This window comes from Podarcis liolepis (genome assembly GCF_965112155.1).
Source record: "Podarcis liolepis genome assembly, chromosome: 7".
Taxonomy (NCBI): domain Eukaryota; kingdom Metazoa; phylum Chordata; class Lepidosauria; order Squamata; family Lacertidae; genus Podarcis; species Podarcis liolepis.
The window spans coordinates 58,333,530-58,357,122 of NC_139561.1; the positions used below are offsets into that span (position 1 = coordinate 58,333,530).

At 47.6% G+C, this 23,593-nt stretch overlaps 1 protein-coding gene across 3 annotated transcripts in view; it reads left to right on the top strand.

Annotated features, from left to right (window-relative positions):
* EPHA10 (EPH receptor A10) overlaps positions 1-23,593 on the top strand; it is a 38,338-nt gene that overhangs the window by 11,257 nt on the left and 3,488 nt on the right. For all 3 annotated transcript variants that reach the window (XM_083511451.1, XM_083511449.1, XM_083511450.1), the window contains exons 3-14: positions 1,098-1,767; positions 8,028-8,183; positions 8,553-8,888; positions 11,950-12,074; positions 13,317-13,485; positions 15,481-15,592; positions 15,840-15,895; positions 17,409-17,534; positions 19,140-19,325; positions 21,081-21,142; positions 21,260-21,463; positions 23,325-23,474. In XM_083511451.1, the coding sequence (XP_083367577.1) occupies positions 1,164-1,767; positions 8,028-8,183; positions 8,553-8,888; positions 11,950-12,074; positions 13,317-13,485; positions 15,481-15,592; positions 15,840-15,895; positions 17,409-17,534; positions 19,140-19,325; positions 21,081-21,142; positions 21,260-21,463; positions 23,325-23,474 (2,286 nt within the window). In that variant the 5' untranslated portion in view covers positions 1,098-1,163. The remainder of the gene's footprint in view (positions 1-1,097; positions 1,768-8,027; positions 8,184-8,552; positions 8,889-11,949; positions 12,075-13,316; positions 13,486-15,480; positions 15,593-15,839; positions 15,896-17,408; positions 17,535-19,139; positions 19,326-21,080; positions 21,143-21,259; positions 21,464-23,324; positions 23,475-23,593) is intronic.

Here is a 23,593-nt window from a genome sequence, read left to right on the forward strand (position 1 = left end):
CACCAGCAAAGCCACTGAGGACACCCAGGCCCAATCTCTTCTCTTTGGCCAGCTGGTGATCTTTCCCCCCAGGTTAGTTTTGTTTACTGATTAAGAGAATGGCTGCTTTGCGTCTCCCTCAGCAAGGACCCTGCCTGCTGCCTGAAGTCACTTTGGTGGCAGAGAGAAGGGCACTCCTGGTCTCCCAGGGTAGGCAAGCTGTTTCGCTCTACTAATGGCCAGGCAGTTGCAAGAGGATGGCTCCCCATTGGCTTTAACTGTTGAAATCTGGTTTGAGAAACCCCAGGTGGCCTCAGAAGCCTGCTAGGCTTTTTCTTTTTAATTTTTAATCTTTTAAAGTTTGTTATTAGTAAGTAAAATAAACCAAAGAAAAATTGTGTGAAGAAGTACTCGTAATGTTACAGCAGGGTGAAAGCATAGAATCATTATAGTTAAATTTATTGCTCCAAAACATTACATAATATACTCTTTTCTCCCCCATAAATCTGTTAGGCTGGTTTATATGTATTCTTTTGTAATAAGTTAGCTTTAGTTACTATAGCCCAAATTTTAGCAATCCATTTGGATGTAGCAGGAAATATGTCCACCCCCACCCCCATTTTTAGCTACCATATTCCTAACAGCAGTTATAAGATTAAACACAATTCCTCAATCATTTTGTGGAATAACATCTTATAGATAACCAAGTAGAAATCTTTGAGGTTCTAAGGGTATACTAGCATATCAAGGATATTGGCCTAAATAGATTTCTAGAATATTGGTATTTGAGAACAGCTCCAAAAGATGTGTATATAATCCGCTTCATTTAATCACATATCTTCCTTTTTTCTGCCAATTCTCATGGACTATGAAACACCAGGGCACCAGTCCTATTTTTCTAGAAAAAGGAGGTGCTGGAATTCACCATGAACACCTCCCTTGTTCTCTTATATGGCAATGGAGCCTACCTGAGAGGTACCAGAACTGAGTTCCTGCAGAAAGAAAAGCCCTGATTGGCACCAATGACAGACGGGCTGCTTTGCAGGGAGGACCCCAAGCATTGCGAAGTAGCCATTTCCACGGAATAACAGGTGTGTCTCCTTTCATATCCTCTGCAGTGGGAAGAGATCAGTGGGGTGGACGAAAAGGACCGGCCAATCCGCACATACCAGATCTGTAACGTCATGGAGCCGAACCAGAACAACTGGCTGCAGACCAGGTGGATTTCTCGGCAGGGTGGCCAGAGGATCTTTGTGGAGGTGAAATTCACCCTCAGGGACTGCAACAGCATCCCAGGGGTGGGGGGCACCTGCAAGGAGACCTTCAACCTCTACTACGCAGAGTCCGACTCCAGCCTGGGTCCCAACGTCAGCGAGCAGAAGTACGCCAAGATAGACACCATCGCTGCTGACGAGAGCTTCACCCAGGGGGATCTGGGCGAGCGGAAGATGAAGCTCAACGTGGAGCTGAGGGAGATCGGGCACCTCAGCAAGAGGGGCTTCCACCTGGGCTTCCAGGATGTGGGCGCCTGCGTGGCACTGGTGTCCGTGCGGGTCTATTACAAAAAGTGCCTCTCCACGGTGCAGAACTTGGCCACCTTCCCCAACACGGTGGCGGAAGCTGCCTTTGCCACCCTGGTGGAAGTGAAGGGGGCCTGCGTCAACCACTCCGAGGTGGAGGCAGACGGCCCTCCCAGGATGCACTGCAGCGCAGAGGGGGAGTGGCTGGTCCCCATTGGGAAGTGCACCTGCAGGGCTGGCTTTGAAGAAAAGGGCAGCAGGTGTCAAGGTAAAAGGAACGGCTGTCTGTACCCTTTCCCTGACGCCTGTGTCGTCCACCCACCCCATCACCTGGTTCTAACGGGCAAATCATGTGTCTTGTAGAACTCGCCATTTGCTGTAACAAGCCCTTACTGCATATGTGCACCCAGGGCCTTTGGGCTAAGAGATGATGGCGTCCAAAGGCACCTGAGATTGTGGAGCCTCTCCCCTCCTCTCCAACAGCAATACTCCCATTGTTGGATTTTTCTCTCTTGAGTTGTGGAATCCCTGAATCATTTAACAGCCATCCTTAAAAATATTACGAGACTGGACATGATCTCATGCGCTGCAGTCTTAATGAGCCTGCAGATGTAATCATTTTCAGGATCAGCAAAAGCAGGAGAGTCTTGTCAAGGGGCTTGGTTAAATTAAAATTACAACAATTTAGAAACACTTTTTTTGAGAGAGAGGGAGGAAGTGGAAGTGGATTTCTTCCAGTCTTTGCTCTCTTTGTTGATTTACCCACACGCTCTGAGGGCAACTGCCCTAGGTCCACCATGCGAGGGCTGACACATCGTCCATCAGCTGCCCAGCTCCTCCTGTCAGGGTGACCAGAAACCTGAAGGGTTTGCAAGGTGGTTTTTACCCCTGCCTGGTGTCCTTGCTTCTCGCAGTTGATCTCAGTGCTCCAGGCTTGTAGGCTGCTTTGCTTTGCTTCTGCCTTGATGCTCTCCTTGCTTTTCTTCATTTGGAAGTGGGTCCAGAACCTAGGCAGGAAGACAACTCTGCCCTTCCAGGTGTGGTTGGTTGGACTCAGATTTCTGCTGAGCTCCATTCAGCCCCAGCCAGTGATCGGCAATGATGGGAGTTGTAGTCCAGCAACATTTGGCCTGGAATGAAGGTGGAGGCATGGAATGCAGGGCAGTTTAGGAGACTTGCAGCATTTGCTAAGGGGGGTAGAGTCGGAAAGGGGCAAACGGGGTGTTGTCCCTCAAAGTTATTCTAATTGGTTGAGAGTTTCCACAAGGCTTATCACTGGTCAACTGTAGATGAGGCATTAACTCCAATGAGATCTTTGGAGAAGCTTAAATTATCCCAGGGCAAAGTGGTGATTCTGGCCTCAGGGCCCCCCAAGTCCTTGGCAGGTGCTGGGCAACAGCCAGTTCTAACACACAACTTTGACACAACACTTACGGGTTGCCAGGAAGGCTTGAGAAAAGCACACAGTCTTCCCAGCCCCTCAAACTGGCAGCAATCCTTTTTTTCCCAATGGAATGTGACTTTTGTGCATTTTAATTAAAAATGGCTTGTCCAGCCCACCCCACTCCCCTCATTTCTTTCCATGACTGGCCTGGATTTGTCTGCAGAAAAAGTGTTTAATAAGCATTTTTCAGTTTTGCATATTTGGCTACTTGGGGGGAAGACACTCCTCATTTAGTTTTCTTCTCTCTTTCTTTTTATTTTGACTTCTTCCAGTTTGGGAGCCTGCTTGCAAAACCCAAAGCACCGGCAGTATTGACCATCTCCTGGTGGGTTTTCATGCCCTGCTTTGACCTTGTGGAGATGATAGGTGTCTCCCCCCCACTCGCCTCCCCTGCTCCATGCAGCAGTTCCCCCCTAATGACATGATCAAACACCCCTGACACATGTATGCTAACTAGGGCAATTTCCTGATTAAAGAAAGTTGATTAACTGATTAAAACTGCATATATTTGAATATGAATGAATGAAAATAGCCCTGAAAGAGAGGCCCATTATTCCTTCCACTTTTTTTGGAGGCTATATCTAGGAGGTTTGAAGTGGGATTGGAAGAAGGGAGGGAGGTGTCCAGTTCTGCATATTGACAAGCTAGAATGTATGCAGAAGAGGGTGGCCAAGCCGATCAAGGGTCTGAAAATCAAGCCTTGTGAGGAACAGTTGAGGCATATTTAGCCCAGAGAAGAAAAGACTTGAGAGGGGATACACTTGACATCTTCAAATATCCGAAGGGCTGTCCCATAGAAGATGAAGCAGCTTTTTTTCAGCTGCTACAGAGGGTAGGACTTAAACCAATAGAATCAAATGACAAGAAATGAGATTCCAACTAAGCATCAGGAAGAAGTTTCTGATGGCATGAACTATATGATGAGAAGTGGGTTCCCTTGGAAGGTAGTGGACTCTCCATTGGAGGTTTAAAGCAGAATTTAGATGGCCATCTGTCAGGGCTTCTTTAGCTATGATACTTGCTTTACAGGGGGCTGGACTAAATAATTATTGTGATCCCTTCCAAATGTACAATTCTGTGATTCTGTTCCCATGATCATGAAGTGAAGTCCATATCCTGAGGACACTGGCAAAGCAGGCATTAGGTGCCCTGATGGTGACAGCTCTCCACTAGCTCAGCAGATCAAAATAATTCCTGCAGTCCATCTATTTTCACAGTTCTCTATAAACAATGGCATATGGAACCTTTTGTGGAAATGTTTGCATGATATTGGTTCAGCTGTTTACTGTTTTAAAACTTGTCTCTGTTGGCCAAAGCAGCCACCTTAGGGATGTGGCAAGCTTATCTCCCACTCCCCCCCCCCAAAAAAAAAAGTTAAGAGAAACTCTGTGACTGTGTGTTTGCAGTCAAACGCTCCTCTTGGAATGCAGGGGGCGATGAGCCTGCCCAGTTTTGTGGCTGCTCATCTGCTTGTCTCTCTCTCTCTGCTGAAGTCACTGGCTGTGTTTGGATGTTACTCCAGTGAGTGGAGCTTTGTGATGAAGTACAGTGGTACCTCGGGTTACAGATGCTTCAGGTTACAGACTGCGCTAACCCAGAAATAGTACCTGCGGTTCAGTACTTTGCTTCAGGATGAGAACAGAAATCATGCTCCAGCAGCGTGGCAGCAGCGGGAGGCCCTGTTAGCTAAAGTGGTACCTCAGGTTAAGAACAGTTTCATGTTAAGAACGGACCTCCAGAACAAATTAAGTTCTTAACCCGAGGTACCACTGTAGATGAAGGAGAAGCCTCTCCTCCCTTTTGAGTTCTGAACTCCCCTCTGACTCTGATGCAGTCACAAGGAAGCTGAAAGATTCAATTTCGCTTATTGATTACCCATGGTTTAGCATGTCATCTGAAGTTGATAAACTGTGGTTAATCTTAATTATAGTTTTAACAATGGCTAGTGCAAAGGAGCCAAGATCATATCATACATGGTTTACACTAGCCATGGTTAAGACTAACCATGGCCCTGGATGATTTGTTAAGCTGCAGTTCATATAAAACAGAAGCAAAGTCTTCTGGTCTTGTTGCAGCTGTGCTGGAGGGGAGACACACAAGCCCCAGAATAGGATAGGGTCATTCTCATGCTAAACTATGGTTAGCAAGCTAGCCCACTGGGCCTTCCATCATTGGCTATAGAAAGCAGGCGAGAAATGTTTTCGCATCCTGCTGGGCACGTACTTTTGTGAATCTGGAGCCCTCCAGCACAAGAAGCAGCTGACAACTCCTGCAAACGCTGCCCATCTTTCTCACACCCTTCGCTCAGCAGCAGCAAGGAGACTTCCAGCGAAGTCCAAGGTTAATATTTATCAGCTGGGTTTCTTGCAAATGAGACAACTTCAACCAGCCATCAAATTAATATGATGGAGATCCAGTTCCAAAAATAACTGTCAGCCACTTCTCCTTGACAGAGGCATAAATTGGTGCTGCAGGAGAATTTCTATTACAGCATGTTCCTCTCTGGCTTTGACAGCAGTGGTGGGAGGCTGTGCTGTGTTAATATTCTGCTGGCTTTGTGGCAGGCAGGCGTGGCTGAGGAAAGTGGCCGCTTTGCAGGGAGCCTCTGTTGCAGAGGCAATTGCCAGCCCTGTGCCAAGAAATGAAGAGATAATTTGTTGGCAGTGCCTCAGGCCTCTGAAAATCTTCTGAGCAAAGGTAGTGGAAGAGCCTGAACTCATTTCAGGGTGGACTTGGAAAGAGGCTCAGAAATTAATTTCTTTCCTTTGGGTTAGGGAAAGGAGTTCTGCCTATCAAGTCCACCTTTTCTGTGAGAAGCGCTTGCAGGATTTGCCCCTCCTGTGACGTTACAGACAGAAGTTGACTTGCTCCTCACAAAGGAAGGACTTCCTCTTGTTCTGCCTGCTGTTAAATTTGGCACTAGACAGTTGAAAGAGGGGGGAGAAGGAGGAGAAAGGATCCTGCCTCTTAATGGCTCCTGTGTCCATTAAACCAGGGGACAACTTTAATTGGCTGATGGATTCTACAGAAGTGTCCAGGAACATAATTAAGCTGCATGGTGTAATTGGGGTTAATAATAATTAGGCAAGATGGAGTGAATGGCTGTCTGGACCCTTCTGTTTCTCTCTCAAACTTGACCTTCAGTAACTGATAGCAGTCTGGAATCTGCATAATCCTCTCTTGCAGAGGCCAGTGTAGCTGAAAGGCCCTGCTGGGGCAAACCAGGCTTCGTCTGCTCTAGAAGTTTGCCTGGTATCAGTATTGAACTCTCTGGTCTGTAGTTTCTGCACTTTTCTCTTTTTTGCAGTTAGGGAGTAGAGGACATTCACCCATCTCCACTTCTCAGGCAATTCTCAAAGGCTACAGTCAGTGGTTCTGAAATACCGTAATAGCCACAATCTGCTTTCGCAACTGAGGGTGCAATTCATCTGGCCATGTAGACTTAAAAATCATTTGTTAAAATTATCAGTATACTACCTTGTCTTTCAAAGGACTATCAAGGCAGTTTGCAGGGGGGAAAAAAGCAGAGCATAGTATAACAACAAAAACCATGTAATTTATAGTAGTCTGGTTTCTCTAACAATCTCCCTATTTATTCTGGGCTACGAGACCCTCATTGTGTCATTCCTTCCACTTTCAAGCTCAAGGCAGAATCTGGAGCTAATCCGTGGTGATTTGTCTATCATTCCATTTCCTGCCCATCTCCTCTCTTTCTCTCAGCTCTCCTGGTCAGATTTCCTGGTCAGGTTCATGAAGCTTGTCTTCTAGGAGAAAAAGCCATTCAACGGCACCTGCTTCCTCTTCACAATTGTGCATGTGTGCAAATTAGACAGTGGAAGAAGAGCTGTCTGCTTTTTCTGTGTCTGCCAGATGGTTGCAAGAAAGGCACCCCTGTGACTGTGGAGCTTTCCCGTTTTCCCTCCTGGACTTGGCAATGCATGAATTGGCCCAGCCAGTTTGTGTGAACCACAACTCTGCTTGTAACCATAGCTGCTCTGATCCTGCAAAAGTCCAGTGGCCTGTCCCTTATGGAGGAGTTTCTGGCATGTCCAGACAATGCCAAGTCTAGCCTGATGTATCAACTGTGTCGTTCACTGGAAGATCAACAGGAGCTGCAGCTCAGGCCTCATGCAGCTAGACTGTGGACTCAGAGCAGCTGAAAGAGCCACTTCTCATCTCAGAATTGCATGTGTGACGTCTGCCACCCGAGAACTCTGTAATACCAGAACAGAGGAATCGGGGACCTGCTGCTCACTTTTGCAGCATCTCACTGATCCTGCCACTTTCTCCCTCTTTGTCTCCTTGGCACATCCTCCCTCGCATAGAGTCCCTCAAGCCTCCTGCTTCATTATTGTGCTGAGCCACATATTACATTGCCTGTCTGAAATAATTACGGGTATGGAAATCACAGCAGAGGCTCACACAATTTCTCCCCTGACACTTAATTTTCAAGGAGACAACTCTGAAAATTACAAGCATTTCTACTTGTTTTGTGCAATCCTTGTCAAGCGAATGGAATCTTTGGCTGCCCTGGGGGGTACCCATTTGTTACACAAGCGCAGGGAGTAAATGTAGTGGGTACCAAGTGAGAACAAAATTGTTAGGTGATTTTCTTTGGGGGATTAGACCTATCCACGCCAAGAGCTTGCTATTTTCTCTGCCATGCTACATATTGCATGCAATGACTTGAAGAGGCAGAAGGAGAAGTTGGGTTTTGTGTGTGATCTTCCTCTCCTGACATTTTGCTGAGAACTCTGTGGAGAGTGATGTGTCTATGTTAGGGTTGCCTGATTTCTCCCATAACCTACTGCTCCATGGGGTTCAGTCTTCATGCAGGGCTGGAAAAGTCTTCTGCCTGGAACCCACGAGAGCTGCTGCCAGCCGGGGTAGGCAGTCCTGAGCGAGATGAACCGATGAGCTTCATGTATTCCTCTGGGTGCAGCAAGACTTTCCCCAATACACCTTTTAAATATATCCCCCTCTTTGCAACTCGTTGCCCCAGTTTTGTGTTGGGTCCTCCCCTAGAAATGGTTTTGCCCTTGCCCTTGCCCTCAGCTCTCTTGCCTCTTGCTGTCTCCTTTCAGCCTGCTCCCCTGGATATTACAAGAGGTCTGCTCGGATTCTGCGCTGCTCTCCCTGCCCTCCACACAGCTTCACACAGCAGGAAGGTTCCACCTTTTGCTTCTGCCAGGCGACCTACACCCGGGCCCCTTCAGACTTGCCGTCTGCACCCTGCACCCGTAAGGCATCCTTTTCTTTCTGGTAGTAGAGATTGCAAGGTTGGCTCATCCATCAGTGAGGGGTGCTAAGAGGCATCCTCAATCACACAAGCACCTTTGCAAGCAGGTGTGTGTGTGTGTGTGTGGGCGTGACCAATGGGGGTGTGGCTTTTCTGAATCTTGGGCCTGGAGTTGCAGCATGCCATGATGACATTGCATTGCATGACAGCTCCAGAGGCGGAATAGCAAGAAAACCAGTGGCAGAATGGCCACCTGTTTTGCTTATTTAAAAACAGGGCTCTACCATTTTAAATGCCCTTTGAAGTTAAGCTGCCATGCAACATCCCCACCCCTTGCCGCTGATATACCTAACCACCGTCTTGTTTGCAGGACCCCCATCGGCACCTGTGAACCTCGTCTACCGCTTGAAGCAGTCCACCCTAGTCCTTGAGTGGAGTCCCCCGGTGGACTTGGGAGGGCGCAGCGACATCTCCTATAACCTCCTGTGCCTTCACTGCTCCCCGTCTTCTCAGTGCACACCCTGCGGCCATGGGGTGAGCTTCGTGCCCCAGCAGAGGGGCTTGGTGGGCAGGACAGCCACCCTCATGAACTTGCTGCCCCAGGCAAACTACACCATCCGCGTGGAGGCTGTCAATGGCGTCTCAGGCTTGGGTAGCTCATCTGAGCAGCCATACGCAGAAATGACCATCTTTACCGGGGTGACAGGTAGGAAAGCAGGTGGGGTGTTTTGTGGGGGGAGCCTGCCTTTCAGCCTACTGCTTACGAAAGATTTTATGGTCTATTTATTTAATGCATTTATATATTTCCTTTGAGAAGTCTAAGAGGACACACGTGGTTCTTCCCCTTTCCTCATTATTCCCCACAACAGCCTTGTGATGTAGGTGAGGCTGAGAAGCAGTGCCTGGCCCCCAAGGTCTCCCAGTGAGCTTCATGGCTGAGTGATGATTCGAACCCTGGTCTCTCCCAGGTCCTCGTTCGACCCTTGAAACACTGCGCCACACTGGCTTTCAAGACGGCTTGTGGGTGGAGGGGAGAGAGATGGCCTCAGAAGTAGCTGCAAGTTATCTTGAGAAACTAAATACTGATCTTGTGGGGGGTGGGGGAGGGAAATCAGAGGTTGAACCTGGATTTACCTACCTGGCCTCTGCAGGGCCCTCACCACTTTTACCCTACACTCAGTACCTATTTGCAGGGCCACAACAGGGCAGCAAAGAGAGAGGGAGAAAGAAACTGTTCAGAGTTGCCTTGAGTTCCTCTCTGCCAGGAAAACAAGGTCATAATAGATTATTAATAGACCAAGTTGGGCATTATGGGGGAGAGCTCATTGCTCTCTTTTCAGCTTAGTGGGGCCCATCCCTGAGGCTCACCCCACTGCTGAGCCAGAATCCTCCTATGGCCTGTGTGAAACCAGTTCACAGGCAGGGTCAAACTCCTTATGAAACATTTCTTCAGGTCTCTGCAGAGCAAGAGATCAGAGTCTTCATTGGAAAGTGGATGAGAAAGCAGCGGGGAGCTGTTCAAGATCAGAGTTGAAAGAGCCTATGGCATAACCTCTGCTTTCTCAGCCTGTTAGATAGCAGTGGGGGTGGCGAGGGGAGAGATTTGGTTTGCACTTCCTGGAACAATATGTGAACTGAAATGCAGCTCCTTTTCAAAATTTGCTATGCCGATCTTCAACAGAAAGGCTGGACTCGCTTCCTGCGAAGCATCTCAAACTGATTTCACAACACAATAAAAACATATATTTAAAAATGGCATAGCTACAAAACCTATTTCAAGTCCAATATTAGTGAAAGCATTATGCAAATACACATTGGAAGAGATTCCTTTCACTAATGTGCCTCTGCTTGGGGAAATGAAATGCTGACAAACGCTCAGGCTTGACATTAATAAACTGCAAACTGATGTAGACATGTGGAGAAAGAAGGAGAAGCTGAAATAGGCTGTTCTTTGCCCACCCTGAAGGCTGCAGCTGCCCAAGCTGCCCAGAGTGGCTGTGGCAACCCAGTCAGATGGGCAGGGTACAAAAAATAAATTTTATCATCATTTTCCTCTGCCACCCCTCAAAGCTAGGCTCACTTGCTCAGTTTGTTTCCTTTCCCATCCATGCTCCTGTGCTGTCCTTTTCCTCCCTCTTGGTTGGCTTCTTAATTAAGGAGAGCATTGGTGTCCCAGGGAGCCGAAGTGATCAAATCAAGCCATGGGGTAGTGAATAATTTAATGTTTGCTTTTCCGGGATATGGGCAATGTGGTGGGGGGGGAGGGGGAGGTGTGTGTGTCTGAAATATGAATGAGCACAGAGTGTATTTACAGCAGTAGTTCACAGCATGAAAGCTTGTGTGGTGGTTTTAGCCTCTTTAAAAGAGCTTGCATGCTTTCTGCTTTCCAGCTTGTTGGTGTACGTTTGTCTCAAGAGATATTGGAGCGCACCTCTGTGGGTGAAGTCAAACCCGATGCGTTAGCAGCCCCAAAGTGACCTCTCTGGGGCGCAAGCCTGGGCAGTGTGTATGGAGGCTCTGGGCTGCCCAGACGACAAGACTCCCCACTTGGCCATGCTGATGTGGTTCAAAGGAAAGCAGAGCAATACGTTTGGCACCAGCTTGGCTGCAGGAGCTGTCAGAAAGAGGCATACGAAGCATCATCCAACTGTCTTAGGGGCTCCACTATAAATTTGTGTAGGGTTTACTGCAGGGGTCAGCAAACTTTTTCAGCAGGTCCACTATCCCTCAGACCTTGTGGGGGGCTGGACTATATTTTGGGGGTGGAAATGAAAGAATTCCTATGCCCCACAAATAACCCGGAGATGCATTTTAAATAAAAGTACACATTCTACTCATGTAAAAACACGCTGATTCCTGGACTGTCCACGGGCTGGATTTAGAAGGCGATTAGGCCAGATCCAGCCCCCAGGCCTTAGTTTGCCTACCCATGGTTTACTATTTAGCCTTTTCTTGACCCAAAGGTGTCCCACAAGACAGTGGAGGTTTAGGATCAGAGCTTATCTCTTGGAAGGGCTACCTTCCCAGGTTGCTGGGCTCCCTCACCCCCTCACTTCCTTCTACAGCATGTGCAGAAACAGCCTTCTTGACTATTGGGCTACTATTGGTCTTGTTTCCTCAATCCTTCACAGCTTGTCCTCACATGCAGGGGAAGTCCCTAACTTACTGAGGGTTTGAAACCCGTCATCTACCCTCACCTGGTTTAGCCGGCCAGCCAAAACCATTCCTTGGGTTTGGCCACTGTCACATACTGACAACTTCCAGGAGCCACAGGTGGGAGCTGAGTGCAGAGTGGGGACCAAAGGAGGACAAACTACCCCAAAAGGAGCACAATGTGTCCCCCACCAGAGATACTACCCCTCCCCTAATACCCCCCACCCCACCCCAAGCTTTCTAGATTCTCTTCAGAAAATTCTGTTCCTTTTCAGACTGGACTTTTGGAGCCTTCCAGCACTTTGCTCCCAATCCTGGCCCAAATAACTTTGACTGGCACTAAACTTGATTTATTTATAGGAATAGCAAACTGGACTAGGCTTGTGGGTTGTGCAAATTGCCATTCTGAATAATGGTTTTTATGGGGTTGAATAGGGGGAGGAGTTTATGGATCTAAGGGTGCAGTGAAAAAGTTTGGGAACAACTGTCCTACAGCTTCTCTTCATGGGAAAAATAAGGAGCCCTACAGGGGCTGCCTAAGATCTTGTGGGCCAGTCATGCCCAGGCAAAGCTGCTGGCGACCCACCTGCCTTTCTTCTCTTTGGCTTTCTTAGCCCAGAGGCTCGTCACTGACATCCGCGCTGAGAGAATTGAGCAGAAGAGCATCTCCTTGTCCTGGCAAGAGGCCAGCGCCCTGAGCGCCAATGACACAGAATATGACATTAGCTTCTATGAAAAGGTAACTGTTTCAGGAGGGGTGCTGTTGTCTTCGACTCTGAAAGGCAGATCCCCTCATTTTCTGCACTGGAGCTGCTCTTTGGGGCATAGTCCCTGCACCCCCACCCCACCACCCAGCACTTCCACCATTGCTGCTTATAAGAGTTCAGGGATGGTGAGAAAGAATATGGAATCCACACACCAGCAGGGTGGAGAGAGACAGCACCTCCATCTCTGCTTGACTTAAGCTAGTTCCTGGTTTGTTTCTTGCTTATTTACAGCATTCCTGTACCGGCTCTTCACCAAATTCTTGAGGCTGTGTACATATTAAAAGACACAGCAATATACACAGTAAATATGTTATTTTTTTAAAAAGGAAAATATAGCTGTGCGCCACCCCAATTTCCAAGCAGAGACAGACCCTGGGGGTTCCAGGCTCTTACCCAGGTTCAATTTTCTTGGAATGAAGGTTGGCAGAGACAATGTCTTTAGGATATGTGGTTTTATTTACACATATATACAACCTGAGCATAAGATGGAGGGGCTTTCAGCATCAACACCCCAACAGATCTTGCTTCTCCATTAGTCATAGCTTTGGATCCAGCACAGAGCAAATATTTCACTGTGTCTCCAGATTCCACCTTGCTTCCGGCTCAGCTCATACACAACCTCTGGCTATTGTTTCCCTACCTAGCAGCTGGATTGGGGTGGGTGGGTGGAGAAAAGGCTCACCCGTTAGCCTGGAGGGCACCATCACTTAGTTGTAGCTCTCACAACCTAGCTGATTCTTTCAGGATGTTGATGAGGACACTTGTGGCCAAAGAGACTTTTCTGACCAGTTCAGCTATAGAATCTTCTATTAGATTTTAACCCTCATTTGATACAGGACTCCAAGAACTGGAAGGGACTCAGGGCATCATTCAGACTGACCCCCCAAACTCACAACTATATATAGAATAAAATGCAGCTGTAGGAGGGCAGAACACAGAGCCCTTTCATTTTGTGGCCTGCCTTGGCTGGGGCCTCCACATACAGCCTCTTGGCTGAGAGTGTTAGACCTTAATTTAGCAAAGCCAGACATCTGTGTCTTTTCCTTGCTGATTTGATTTACATTTGGCTTCTAGCAAAGCCCGTCCCAAGTGCCTTCTCCCTTCTTAACAACCCAGAGTGGAGCAATATACCAATCCTAGAAGAATGAACTAGTCTCTTCTCAGATCTGGGGAGCAGCGTCTCACCCCTAATCTGAAACTCTGGTGTCCCACAGGGTCAGAAAGAGCAGAGCTACTCATCCCTGAAGACCACCTTCCCAGCCGTGACAGTGGACAACCTGAAACCCAGCACACTCTATGTGTTCCAAGTCCAGAAGACGTCTTCCACTTTCCAGGACCACGGGAACTGCAGCCACAGCATTGAGGTGGAAACGCTGGGGGAGAGTGAGTGTGCAAGTGTCTCTGGAGAGGCTGCAACAAAACCACTTGGGAGGCTTGCACCCTCTGTGACTCCAACTGGCTTACCCTTTACAGCTCTTACCTGGCCTAGCAGCCCCTCAGTCCCCCAGTGAACAGGGAGGGGGGTGCCGAGAAGGCCAGGTTTCAGCTTAATAACTCTGCCTAGCTGGAAATGAAAGCACTGGGGTGATGCACCCAGTAGGAATTCTACAGGCTGTGTTTAATGGGGCTTTAAATTGCATCCATTTGCCACACAAGATGCTTTTGGAACAAACTGAATTGAATAAAAAATTTCTCATAGAACGTAGCCATTTGCAGAAGCCAGAAAGCCAAGTCTTAAAGTGTTGAAGGAAAACCACTTTGTAAGCCATACATTTTAATGCCTCTCTTCTAAAGAATATTTCGTTAATGCTGCCTAATAGACCATGAGGCAGGGGGTGGGAGGATGAAAACAAGCTCCTGGCTGCTCGCCCACAGTGCTTTCGCACTGCCCTTTGACCCATTCATGAAGTCACTTACTCTTGAAATTAAATGAAAATAGCAGAGGAAGCAATAAGTACCGTAACTAGTTTATGCCAAAGAGAGTTTCCAGAGGTAGAGGGAAATAACTCTGCCTGGATCAAAAAGAAGCGGGTAGGAGAATTAAATCCAAAAGTCCTAAAAGGCTCTGACTTGGATTTCTTGATGTATCCAGTGACTTTTGCCCACTGTGAGTTTGCCCAGAAGTCAGTCCTTGGTGGCAACTGGATTCCTTTCCCACTCCTTTAAATGCCATAAAAGCCCCTTGCTAAGAAACTTCTGTTTCTTGGACCACCAACTACAGCAAAGTGGTCTTGGTTTCCAGGGAACATGCCTGATCTTTATTTATAAAAAATATTTGTGCCATAAAAATATATACCAAAGCTGTTCACAGCAACAAAACCATACAATAAAAACTATTAAAAGTTATAAGCAGACATCAACTAACCATTATGAAGGGATGTATTCTTAACTGCCTGCATAGGCTTGGCAGAATAGGAAAGTTCTCAGAAGGAGAGACATACAAAGATGTCTCCTCTCCCAAGGTAAGCAAGAAGAAGGCAATGAGGAAAGAAAGTATGAGAGTATCAGTCTAGCACCCAGGGGAAGGTCAGCACAGGTTAAAGGGCAGTCTGGGAAGTCTGGAGGTTCCTCTTATTCTCTGATTTCTCCCATGTATTCCAACACTTCCAACAGTCACAGCTTGCAACAAGGAGTGGGAGCTGAAAGCTCAGCACCGTTTCTACATCTCCATCCTCTTGGGACTTAGGACCAGGCTAGATATGGCTTCTGTTGCAGGACTAGCAGTAGCATTGGGAGATTTAAAAAATTATGTTAAGGCTGCAGCATGCAGGGAGGGGTGTTTTATCACCTCCAGCCCCAGCTGTGATCCTGACAAAAATGGCCTCTTTGACAATGGGAACTTTTCACCATAAAGCTAACTAGGGCATGGGGTATTTCCATCAGGATTACAAGTGGAGAGAGACAGAAAAGCAGAACTGTGGCCCTAGGCCTAGAATTGTACAGTTGTACCTTGGTTCTTGAATGCCTTGCGACTCAAACGTTTTGGCTCCCGAACACTGCAATCCTGGAAGTGAGTGTTCCAGTTTGCGAACATTTTTTGGAACCTGAACGTCCAACACTGCTTCTGTGGCTTCCGATTGAGTGCAGGAAGCTCTTGCAGCCAATCGGAAGCCGTGCCTTTGTTTTCAAACATTTTCGAAAGTCGAACGGACTTTTGGAACGGATTAAGTTTGAGAACCAAGGTACGACTGTATTGTTAAAGTATCCCAGCTTTGCTGCTTGCCAGTCAACCACACAATTAAAGCAAATGTCCTAGTGCGGTTGTCTTTGGCCCTTGAACAGGCAGTTGCTCAAGATGAGCCAGGCCCTGCTGCTCTTGGCTTCTGTGGGTCTAACTCCCATTTCCTTCTATTTCTCCACCCCAACTTCTTCCTGCAGCCACTGCTGTCGCTTTCCATGAGCAGAGCCCCATAGTCCTTGTGGTCATTGTGGCGATTGCTGGGCTGATTGTGTTGGTCTCTGTGATCCTGGGCATCCTGACCTGGAGGAGGTGAGCACATGATCATCCCATGTTGCCCACTCCCTCCCACTCCTCTGCTAAGAGGTTTCTGAGTAGGGCAGCTGGAGCATGATCATACTAGCTTAAAAAAAGACAAGTGAGTCGGGCTGAGGACACAGCTCTTTTTGGGACTCGACGCCTTTCTTCACAGCTTATATTGGGGCTTTGCTTGAGGCCACTTCTGAGGCAGGTCCTGGCTGAGAAGGTATAATGTGGCTTTTGCTTCTCCCCCTTGCAGGCAGTGTGACTACAGCAAGGCCTACCGGGATGGAGAAGAGGAGCTGTACTTCCACTGTGAGTTGAAGGCAGAGGGAGGAGAAAGGGCAGGAGGTTTCCTGATACTAATGATGTAGGGGTGGCAAGAGGCTCTCCTGGAGTCCAGCTTCAGAGATGAACTACAGTGGTGCCGTTTTAGACTCCAAACATGACTGCCATCCTGGGCTTCCCTCCTCTCCTCTCTAGACTGACTCTGAAGTGTGCATTTGCAGGGGCCCCTCTTCATTCTGCCCAGGCAGATGCCCCAAGGAACTGCTCCTGCAAGGAAGCCTCCAGGGCCTTATGAGGCCCTCGTGAGGCTCTCGTTTTCATGTACTCGCAGATGGCTGCAGGTCCCCAAGTGGGCACATCCTGCTCTGGGTTAGGCTTCAGCAACTGCTCTGAGCTCCACAAACACTGGCACTGGAGTGGTAGAAGGAAGGCACCAGAAATGCACGCTGGATTCAATACTAAAGCTCAGGGCAGATAAAATAAGGCACTTCTTCATGCAGCACATAGTTAAGCTAGAGAACTCCCCCAGGAGGCAGTAATGGATGCCTTTAACAGAAGATTGGACAGATTCATGGAGGAGAGAGCTATTGATGGCTACTAATCATCGTGGCTATGCTCTGTCTCCATGGCTGAAGGCAGTAAATGCTTCTGAATGCCAATTTTTGGAAACCACAGGAGAAGAAAGGGCTCTTGGGTGCAGGTCCTGCTTGCATGTTTCCCATAGGGGCCATGATGGACTAGAGGGGCCATTGGCATGATCCAGCACACTCTTCTTATGGTCTGATGTTAAGCTACAGCTTGGTCCTGCAGAGGACTCCAAGGCAGATTGAACAGAGGCCATCAACAGTTGAGTAGCAAAAGCATCTGATTTCTTGGCTGTATAGAAAAGCAAGAGACCAAACAGTGGGGCTCATGAATTTTAGACCCCCTCAGAGGGTCAAGGCCAAAGGCAACCAAGGCCAGTGGGTGAGACTAATGGTACCTTTTCTCACCAGTTCCAAACCTTCCTTCAAAGTGTGTCCAGTGCAAGTTAAATATTTAAGTTCACCAAGGCATCAAATATAAACTGATTTCCTTCATGAACTTGCAAGTTTTAATACAGTCACTTACAGGATACTTTCGGTAAGTGTTGAACTACAGCATTGCTCACACACATATCTACCTGGTCTGTGCAGAGATGTCTGTGTTCCAACCAGGAAGGAACTGTTGCTATATATTAACTCCCTAGAAAGATGTTAAATGAGACTGGTTTTCCCTTTTCTCTCCAGTAAGGAGAGAGATCCTGGCTTCTTGTCTAAACTGCCACATTAGTGGGTTTCTTTGAGGTCCAGCCTCAAAAGTAGCTTTATTCTGGATGAGTGACAAAAAGGGCTGGACATGGAAGGCAGGTTTCCACGAGGGAGAAGACATAGGAAGGGGGCAGATGGCAGGAGCAGGGGAAAATATTTGTTTCTTGGCTCAATTCTGCCGGGTTGGGGAAATTTGCAGCACCTCAATGTTGGCAAAAGGCCTTAACACCATCTCTGCTGCCCCATTGTAGTCAAGATACCAACCCGGAGGATGTATGTTGACCCCAAGACCTGTGAAGACCCCCTACAGGCTGTCTCTCTCTTTGCCAAGGAACTCGATAGCTCCAGCATCAAAATGGAAAAGCTGCTTGGGACAGGTGAGTGTTGTGGATCCAGGCCCTTTGCTTTTCAGTGGGCCTGTGGGGCAAGCTGCCCGACGGTCCCTTCCTTCCATGCTTCATTGTGCTGGGGAGGCAGCTGTGCACCTATGTGGGAGCCCCTTGACCTGGAGAGGCCACAGCCCTGCTGCTGTCTTCTCCATATGTTGCATGCCCCCTCCTCTTCTTAAAGAACCTAGGAAGCTACCTTGTACTGAGTTAGGTCATCAGTCCTAGCTCAGTACTGTCTACAATGATAATTGTGAGCACTGAGAAAAAGGATGTTGTGATTGCGTAAGACCCAGCATGGGTTTCTCAAAAATAAGTCAGGTCAGACAAATCTCGTTTCTTTTTTTTCTCTTTTTATGGAGTTACAAGCTTGGTGGATCAGGGGAGTGTTGTGGACACAGTGTATCTTGATTTCAGTAAGGCTTTTGACAAAGTCCCTCACAATATTCTTGCGAGGAAGCTGGTAAAATGTGGGTTGAACAAGGTACCGTATTTTTCGGTCTATAAGACGCACCAGACCACAAGACGTACCTAGTTTTTGGAGGAGGAAAACAAGAAGAAGAAAATTCTGAATCTCAGAAACCAGAACAGCAAGAGGGATCGCTGTGCAGTGAAAGCAGCAATCCCTCTTGCTGTTCTGGCTTCTGGGATAGCTGCGCAGCCTGCATTCGCTCCATAAGACGCACACACACTTCCCCTTACTTTTTAGGAGGGAAAAAGTGAGTCTTATAGAGCAAAAAATACGGTAACTGTTCAAGCAGGGGAAGCCTCCAGGGAACCTGAGGATAAACTGTAGGAACTGATTGCATATGCTTAGGAATTAAAACAATGATTCCCAAATAGGGGCAGTGGGATTACCTTGGGCAGGGGGTAGAACTAGGAGACAAGGTGGCAGCAGGGGAGCACTGGAGTGTGAATTTGACTTTGAAAAGCTCATATCACTGAATCAAGTTAAATTAGACTTTGAAAAGCTGGTATCACTGGATCAAGTTAATCAGGTTTGTTGAATTAATTAAACAGTGTTAATTAGATTTTGAGTAAATGTGAAATTAATTGTTAGTGTTTTCAATCTTATTGTGTTATTTATTATCTTCCTTAGTGGGTCATGCAAACTGCTACTCCGAATAACACTTTTTACAGGGAAGGGGGCACTGGGGATGAATTTATGGAACCAAGGGGGCAGTGGCCCCCAAAAGTTCAGGAACCACTGTGTTAGAACAATTATGGGTCCCGAATCATAAAAGGTGATAGATAATCCAAAACAGCACAATAGCACAAACTAGATGAAATTTAAGAGAAACAACAATGGCATTGGGTCTTCTCCCAGAGCTGCAGCGTCACCCCACCCCCACCCCTTTTCTCCCTTTCTCAACTGGCACATGCCAGCTTTTGTCTTTCTCTGCCATTCCTCTCTGCTAGACCTTTTCCAATAAAAAACCCTCTGTAGGAAGCCATGAGGGACTGAGGGGGCCTCATATTTTGGCAGTGGCTCCCTTTCCACTTTCAGAGTCTGGAGGGAGGGTGCTGTTGCCTGTGGATTTCTTGCTTATGCAGAGAGGGAGTTTGGTTATAACTCCGGGTCCTTCTTCTGGGCAGGAGAATTTGGAGACATCTGCCAGGGGTGCCTGAAGCTCCCCAGTAAGCGGGAACTGCCTGTGGCCATCCGGACCCTGCAAGCCAGCTGCTCCGAAAAGCAGGTCCACACCTTCCTCACTGAGGCCAGCATCATGGGCCAGTTTGACCACTCCAACATTGTCCGCTTGGAGGGAGTTGTTACCAGAGGTAAGAAGCACTTATGGATTCTGCCCATTTGCACACCAGAAGATGGTGCTTCCTTCAGAGCGCCAGGCAGTCATTCCTTGCATAGCCCCTTGAAGCGCCTGTGTTGCACACCTTCAAGGGAGGTCCAAGACTGTGCATCAGGCCCTGACCTCTGCTGCCTTGCCAAGCGTATGTTGAGAAGATGCCCAAGTTTGATTTCACCTCTGTGTTTGTATTCTGGAACCTCAGGCTGATTTAGGATTCTTTCCAGGAAGTGCCCCTAACTGTTCCTGCTTGAGGGCACTGGGAATCTCCTTGCTGTGGTGATGCTTCTTCCTTGCTAAAATGGAGGTGTGGTGTGTTTGTGTAAAAAAAGTTTGCCTTTTGTGTGGATAGAATGTATCCTACTGCCATGGGCGTAGCCAGGATTTTTTTTGGGGGGGGCAGGCCTTTTGTTTTGGGGGGCAGAACCTTTTAGCTATGTAATTGATTAAGGGGAGCAGCTGCCCCTCCCTGCCACCCCTTGACTACGCCCACACCCACGCCTACTGCACAAGGATAAGGGTCACATTCATTGCCGTACCCATTGCTAGTGTGCAGCCCCAAGACTTAGGAGGGAATGCAGCCCTACAAGTGAGAGAGCCTGCTGTCTTTTTTCTCCTGTGCCCCCCACCCATGGGGAGCGAAGAACACATTTTTCTCTCTTCCATATCACTAGAACTCATGGACATTCAATGAAACTGAAGGAATATTGAAGCCTACTAGATGGACCATTGGTCTGATCTAGCAGGCTCTACTTATGTTCTTAGAAAAGATGGCTTTGCATTGAGGCAGCGGTTGCTGATCCTCCTGCACATGGCGCTCCTTCTAGGAACATGGTGTCCTATGCATGAGAAGCAGCAGGAGCCACCAGGTTTGGTGTTTAAGGGCATGCTGGCTTCACACTGTGAGGCAGTTCAGGTGGTTCTGTGAACAGTTTACACCAGGGAAAAGTGTGATCAGGCAGGCAAATGCCCCAATGCCCTTCCTCTCCTTAACAGTCATTAAGGGACTGGAATAATTACGCACTTACTTGTGGCCAGCAAAAATGAAAGCAGCCGCTGCCTGGCTTGGGGTTTTTTTTTTTTGTGTGTAGTTGCAGTTCTGCCTAATTGCCTGGGTGATTTAAAAGCCATCTCAGGAAAGTGACTGTCCTGTGTGAAGGCAGGGAGAGAATACTGATGGTTTTCTTAATTGCTTGCAGTGGAGTCTGTGGTGGTTAATGTGGTTTAGAAGGATGATTATCCAGAAATGCTGGGACTACACACTCTGGAGGCCAAAGGTTCATTTATGTGTCAGTTCCAGCCCACAACATTAAGATGCTTAGGGATTCTGTAGCTAATTTAATAAGCTGGGAAGCCAATCTCACTGCAAAGGGTTCATTGAGCAGCTGGTCTTCATTCATCAGGCTATTCCTGAGAGAGGAGAGTTTTAGGGCAACAGCATAAGCAGGTGGGCAATTGCTCCTTGCGTGGCATCACTCCATGGAACTGCCTTACTGGGACAAGCAATTGCTTCCTCCCACAAGGGCGCTTCAAAGGTAATCTACTCCAATTTGTTACTAGCGCAGGAAGTACAGCACTACAACACTGCCTCTGTGTGAACATGCATGTGATGTTGCTACCGGTGCATGATTAACATCTTTCTGACCTAATGTCACAGATAGAGCCCTCTGTCTCATCTAGCTGGTTTTCAGACAGACAGACACAGAGACTAGATTCTTGTTTCTCTGTGTAGGGAACCCGATGATGACTGTGATGGAGTACATGGAGAATGGGGTGCTGGACTCCTTTCTGCGGGTGAGTGAGACCATTCCCCGATAGTGGAATGAGCTATATGCCAGCCACCTGCCTGGCAGAGTCCTCTGCTGATGCGCCAGCAGCCAGCCTCACGGGTCTTTCTTCTCCCACCCATAGCGGCATGAAGGGCAGCTCATGGCTTCCCAGCTGATTGGCATGCTGCAGGGGATTGCCTCTGGGATGAAATACCTGACCGAGATGGGCTACGTCCACAAGAAACTGGCAGCACATAACGTCCTAGTGAATGGGGAGCTGGTCTGCAAAATATCTGGCTTCAGGGTAGGCCAGGAGGAGAAGATGGAGACGGTTTTCAGCACACTGGTATGTATTTGGGAGGGGGCAGGAAGAATAATAGATCCTTGGAAGGGACACCAAGGATCATTTAGTCCAACTCCTTGCAATGCAGGAAGCACAGCTGAAGAATCCCTGACAGATGGCAATCCAATCTCTGTTTAAAAACCTGCAAGGAAGGGAGAGTCTTGGAAGACCGCCTTCTGAAGTAGTCTGTTCCACTGCCAATGGTGGTGGTTTTCCACCTGTCAGGGAAGCTTCAGCTGTGATTCCTGCATTGCAGGGAGTTGGACTGTATGACCTTTGGGGTTCCTTCCAACTTTATGATTCTGTGAACATTTTAAGTATCAAAATACACACCAAAGCCTTTGAATGACACCTTCCAGATGCCACCAGGATGAGCATTTTTGGAGCATTTTGATGAAAGCAGAAGAGAAGGCAGGCAGCGGATATACAGTATGCTGTATGTGCAGAGGCATAAGGGGAGCACTGCAAGGGGCATTGGAATCACCCCTTGGTGCTTCCTGTGCTTTGAATGGGGAAGCCCTCCTGGCTTCCTTGTTCTTTCTCTTCCTGCTGCTGCTGTGATCTTCCTTGATGAAAGACATTAAATGGGTTGTGCTGGGCAAGTGACAAGCTGCCTCATGAAATATTAATTGTAAACCATCTAGCAGGAGAACTTAACTATTGCCTGAATATTTCAGGACTTCCCTTCCTTTCCCTACACACACACACACACACACACACACACACCTTGCTTTGAGCGTTAACTAGCTCATTTTAAATGAATTTGGGACAGAGTTTCCCCTGAGCAATCCAGCTGTGCTGCATGTGCAGTATAAAGGCCAGCCTTCCGGTAGCAGGTGGGGAAGAGAGAGAATGGAATGGGGAACTGGCAGCAAGAAAGACCTGAACTTCATTTCTCATTTTGTATTTTTATGCTGTGAACAACCCTGTGATCTTTGGATGAAGGACAGTATACAGATTTAATACATAATAATCATAACGAGGCAGGTGTGTGTGTGTGGTGTTTTCTGTAGAACAACAAAATTGTAGAGTTGGAAGGGATTCCAAGGGTCATCTAGCTCAACCCTCCGCAAAGCAGGAAACAGAGCTAAAGAATCCCTGACAGGTGGCCATCCAACCTCTGCTAAAAAACCTCCAGAGAAGGAGAGTTCAAAACCTTCCAAAGTAGTCTGTTCCACTGTCAAACAGCTCTTATCATCAGAAAGTTCTTCCTAATGTTTAGTTGGAATCACCTTTCTTCTCATTTGAATCTCTTGGTTCAGGCCCTCCCGTCTGGAGCAGCAGAAAACAAGCCTGCTCCATCTTCCTTGAAACCACCTTTTAGATATTTGAAGATAACTAGTTATCATAACACTTCTCAGTCTTCTCTTCTCCAGGCTAAACACACCCAACTCTTGAACTGTCCCTCGTAGGGCTTGGTTTCCAGAAACTTGATCTTCTTGGTCACCTTTCTCTGCACATTCTTCAGCTTGTCAATACACGTCTTAAATTATGACGCCCAGAACTGGACACAGAACTCCAGGTGGGGTCTGACCAAAACAAAATAGAGTAGTACTAAAACATCCCTTGATCTGGACACTATAAATCTGTTGATGCAGCCTAGGATTGCATTAGCTTTTTTTGCTACATCATCACACAGTTGACTCATGTGACTCATGTTAAGGTTGTGGCTTACTAAGACCCAGATCCTTTTCACATGTACTGTACTGCTGGCAACTCAGGTGTCTCCCAGCTTATATTTGTGTATCTGGTTATTCCTGCCTAAGTGTAGAACCTTACATTTGTCCCTTTTGCAATTAATTTTGTTTCTATTGTTACTTATTTTCTGATCTTTCTTCAATGCCTTTTCTTTATGCGTGCCCAGGGTGGGAAAAGCTTGGTGCTATGGTTGGCCCCCGAAGCATCCCAATACCACCGTTTCAGTTCAGCCAGTGACATGTGGAGCTTTGGCATTGTCATGTGGGAGGTGATGTCCTATGGAGAGAGGCCTTACTGGGACATGTCGAACCAGGACGTAAGTGGCTCCCCAGTGTGCTGGAGGTGGTGGTGTGGACAAGGAGCAGAAAATGGGCAGGCTAAGACTCCCTGGGCCTCTGCCTCTCCACCACTCTGTTGTGCTTGGCAGTGGGAGGG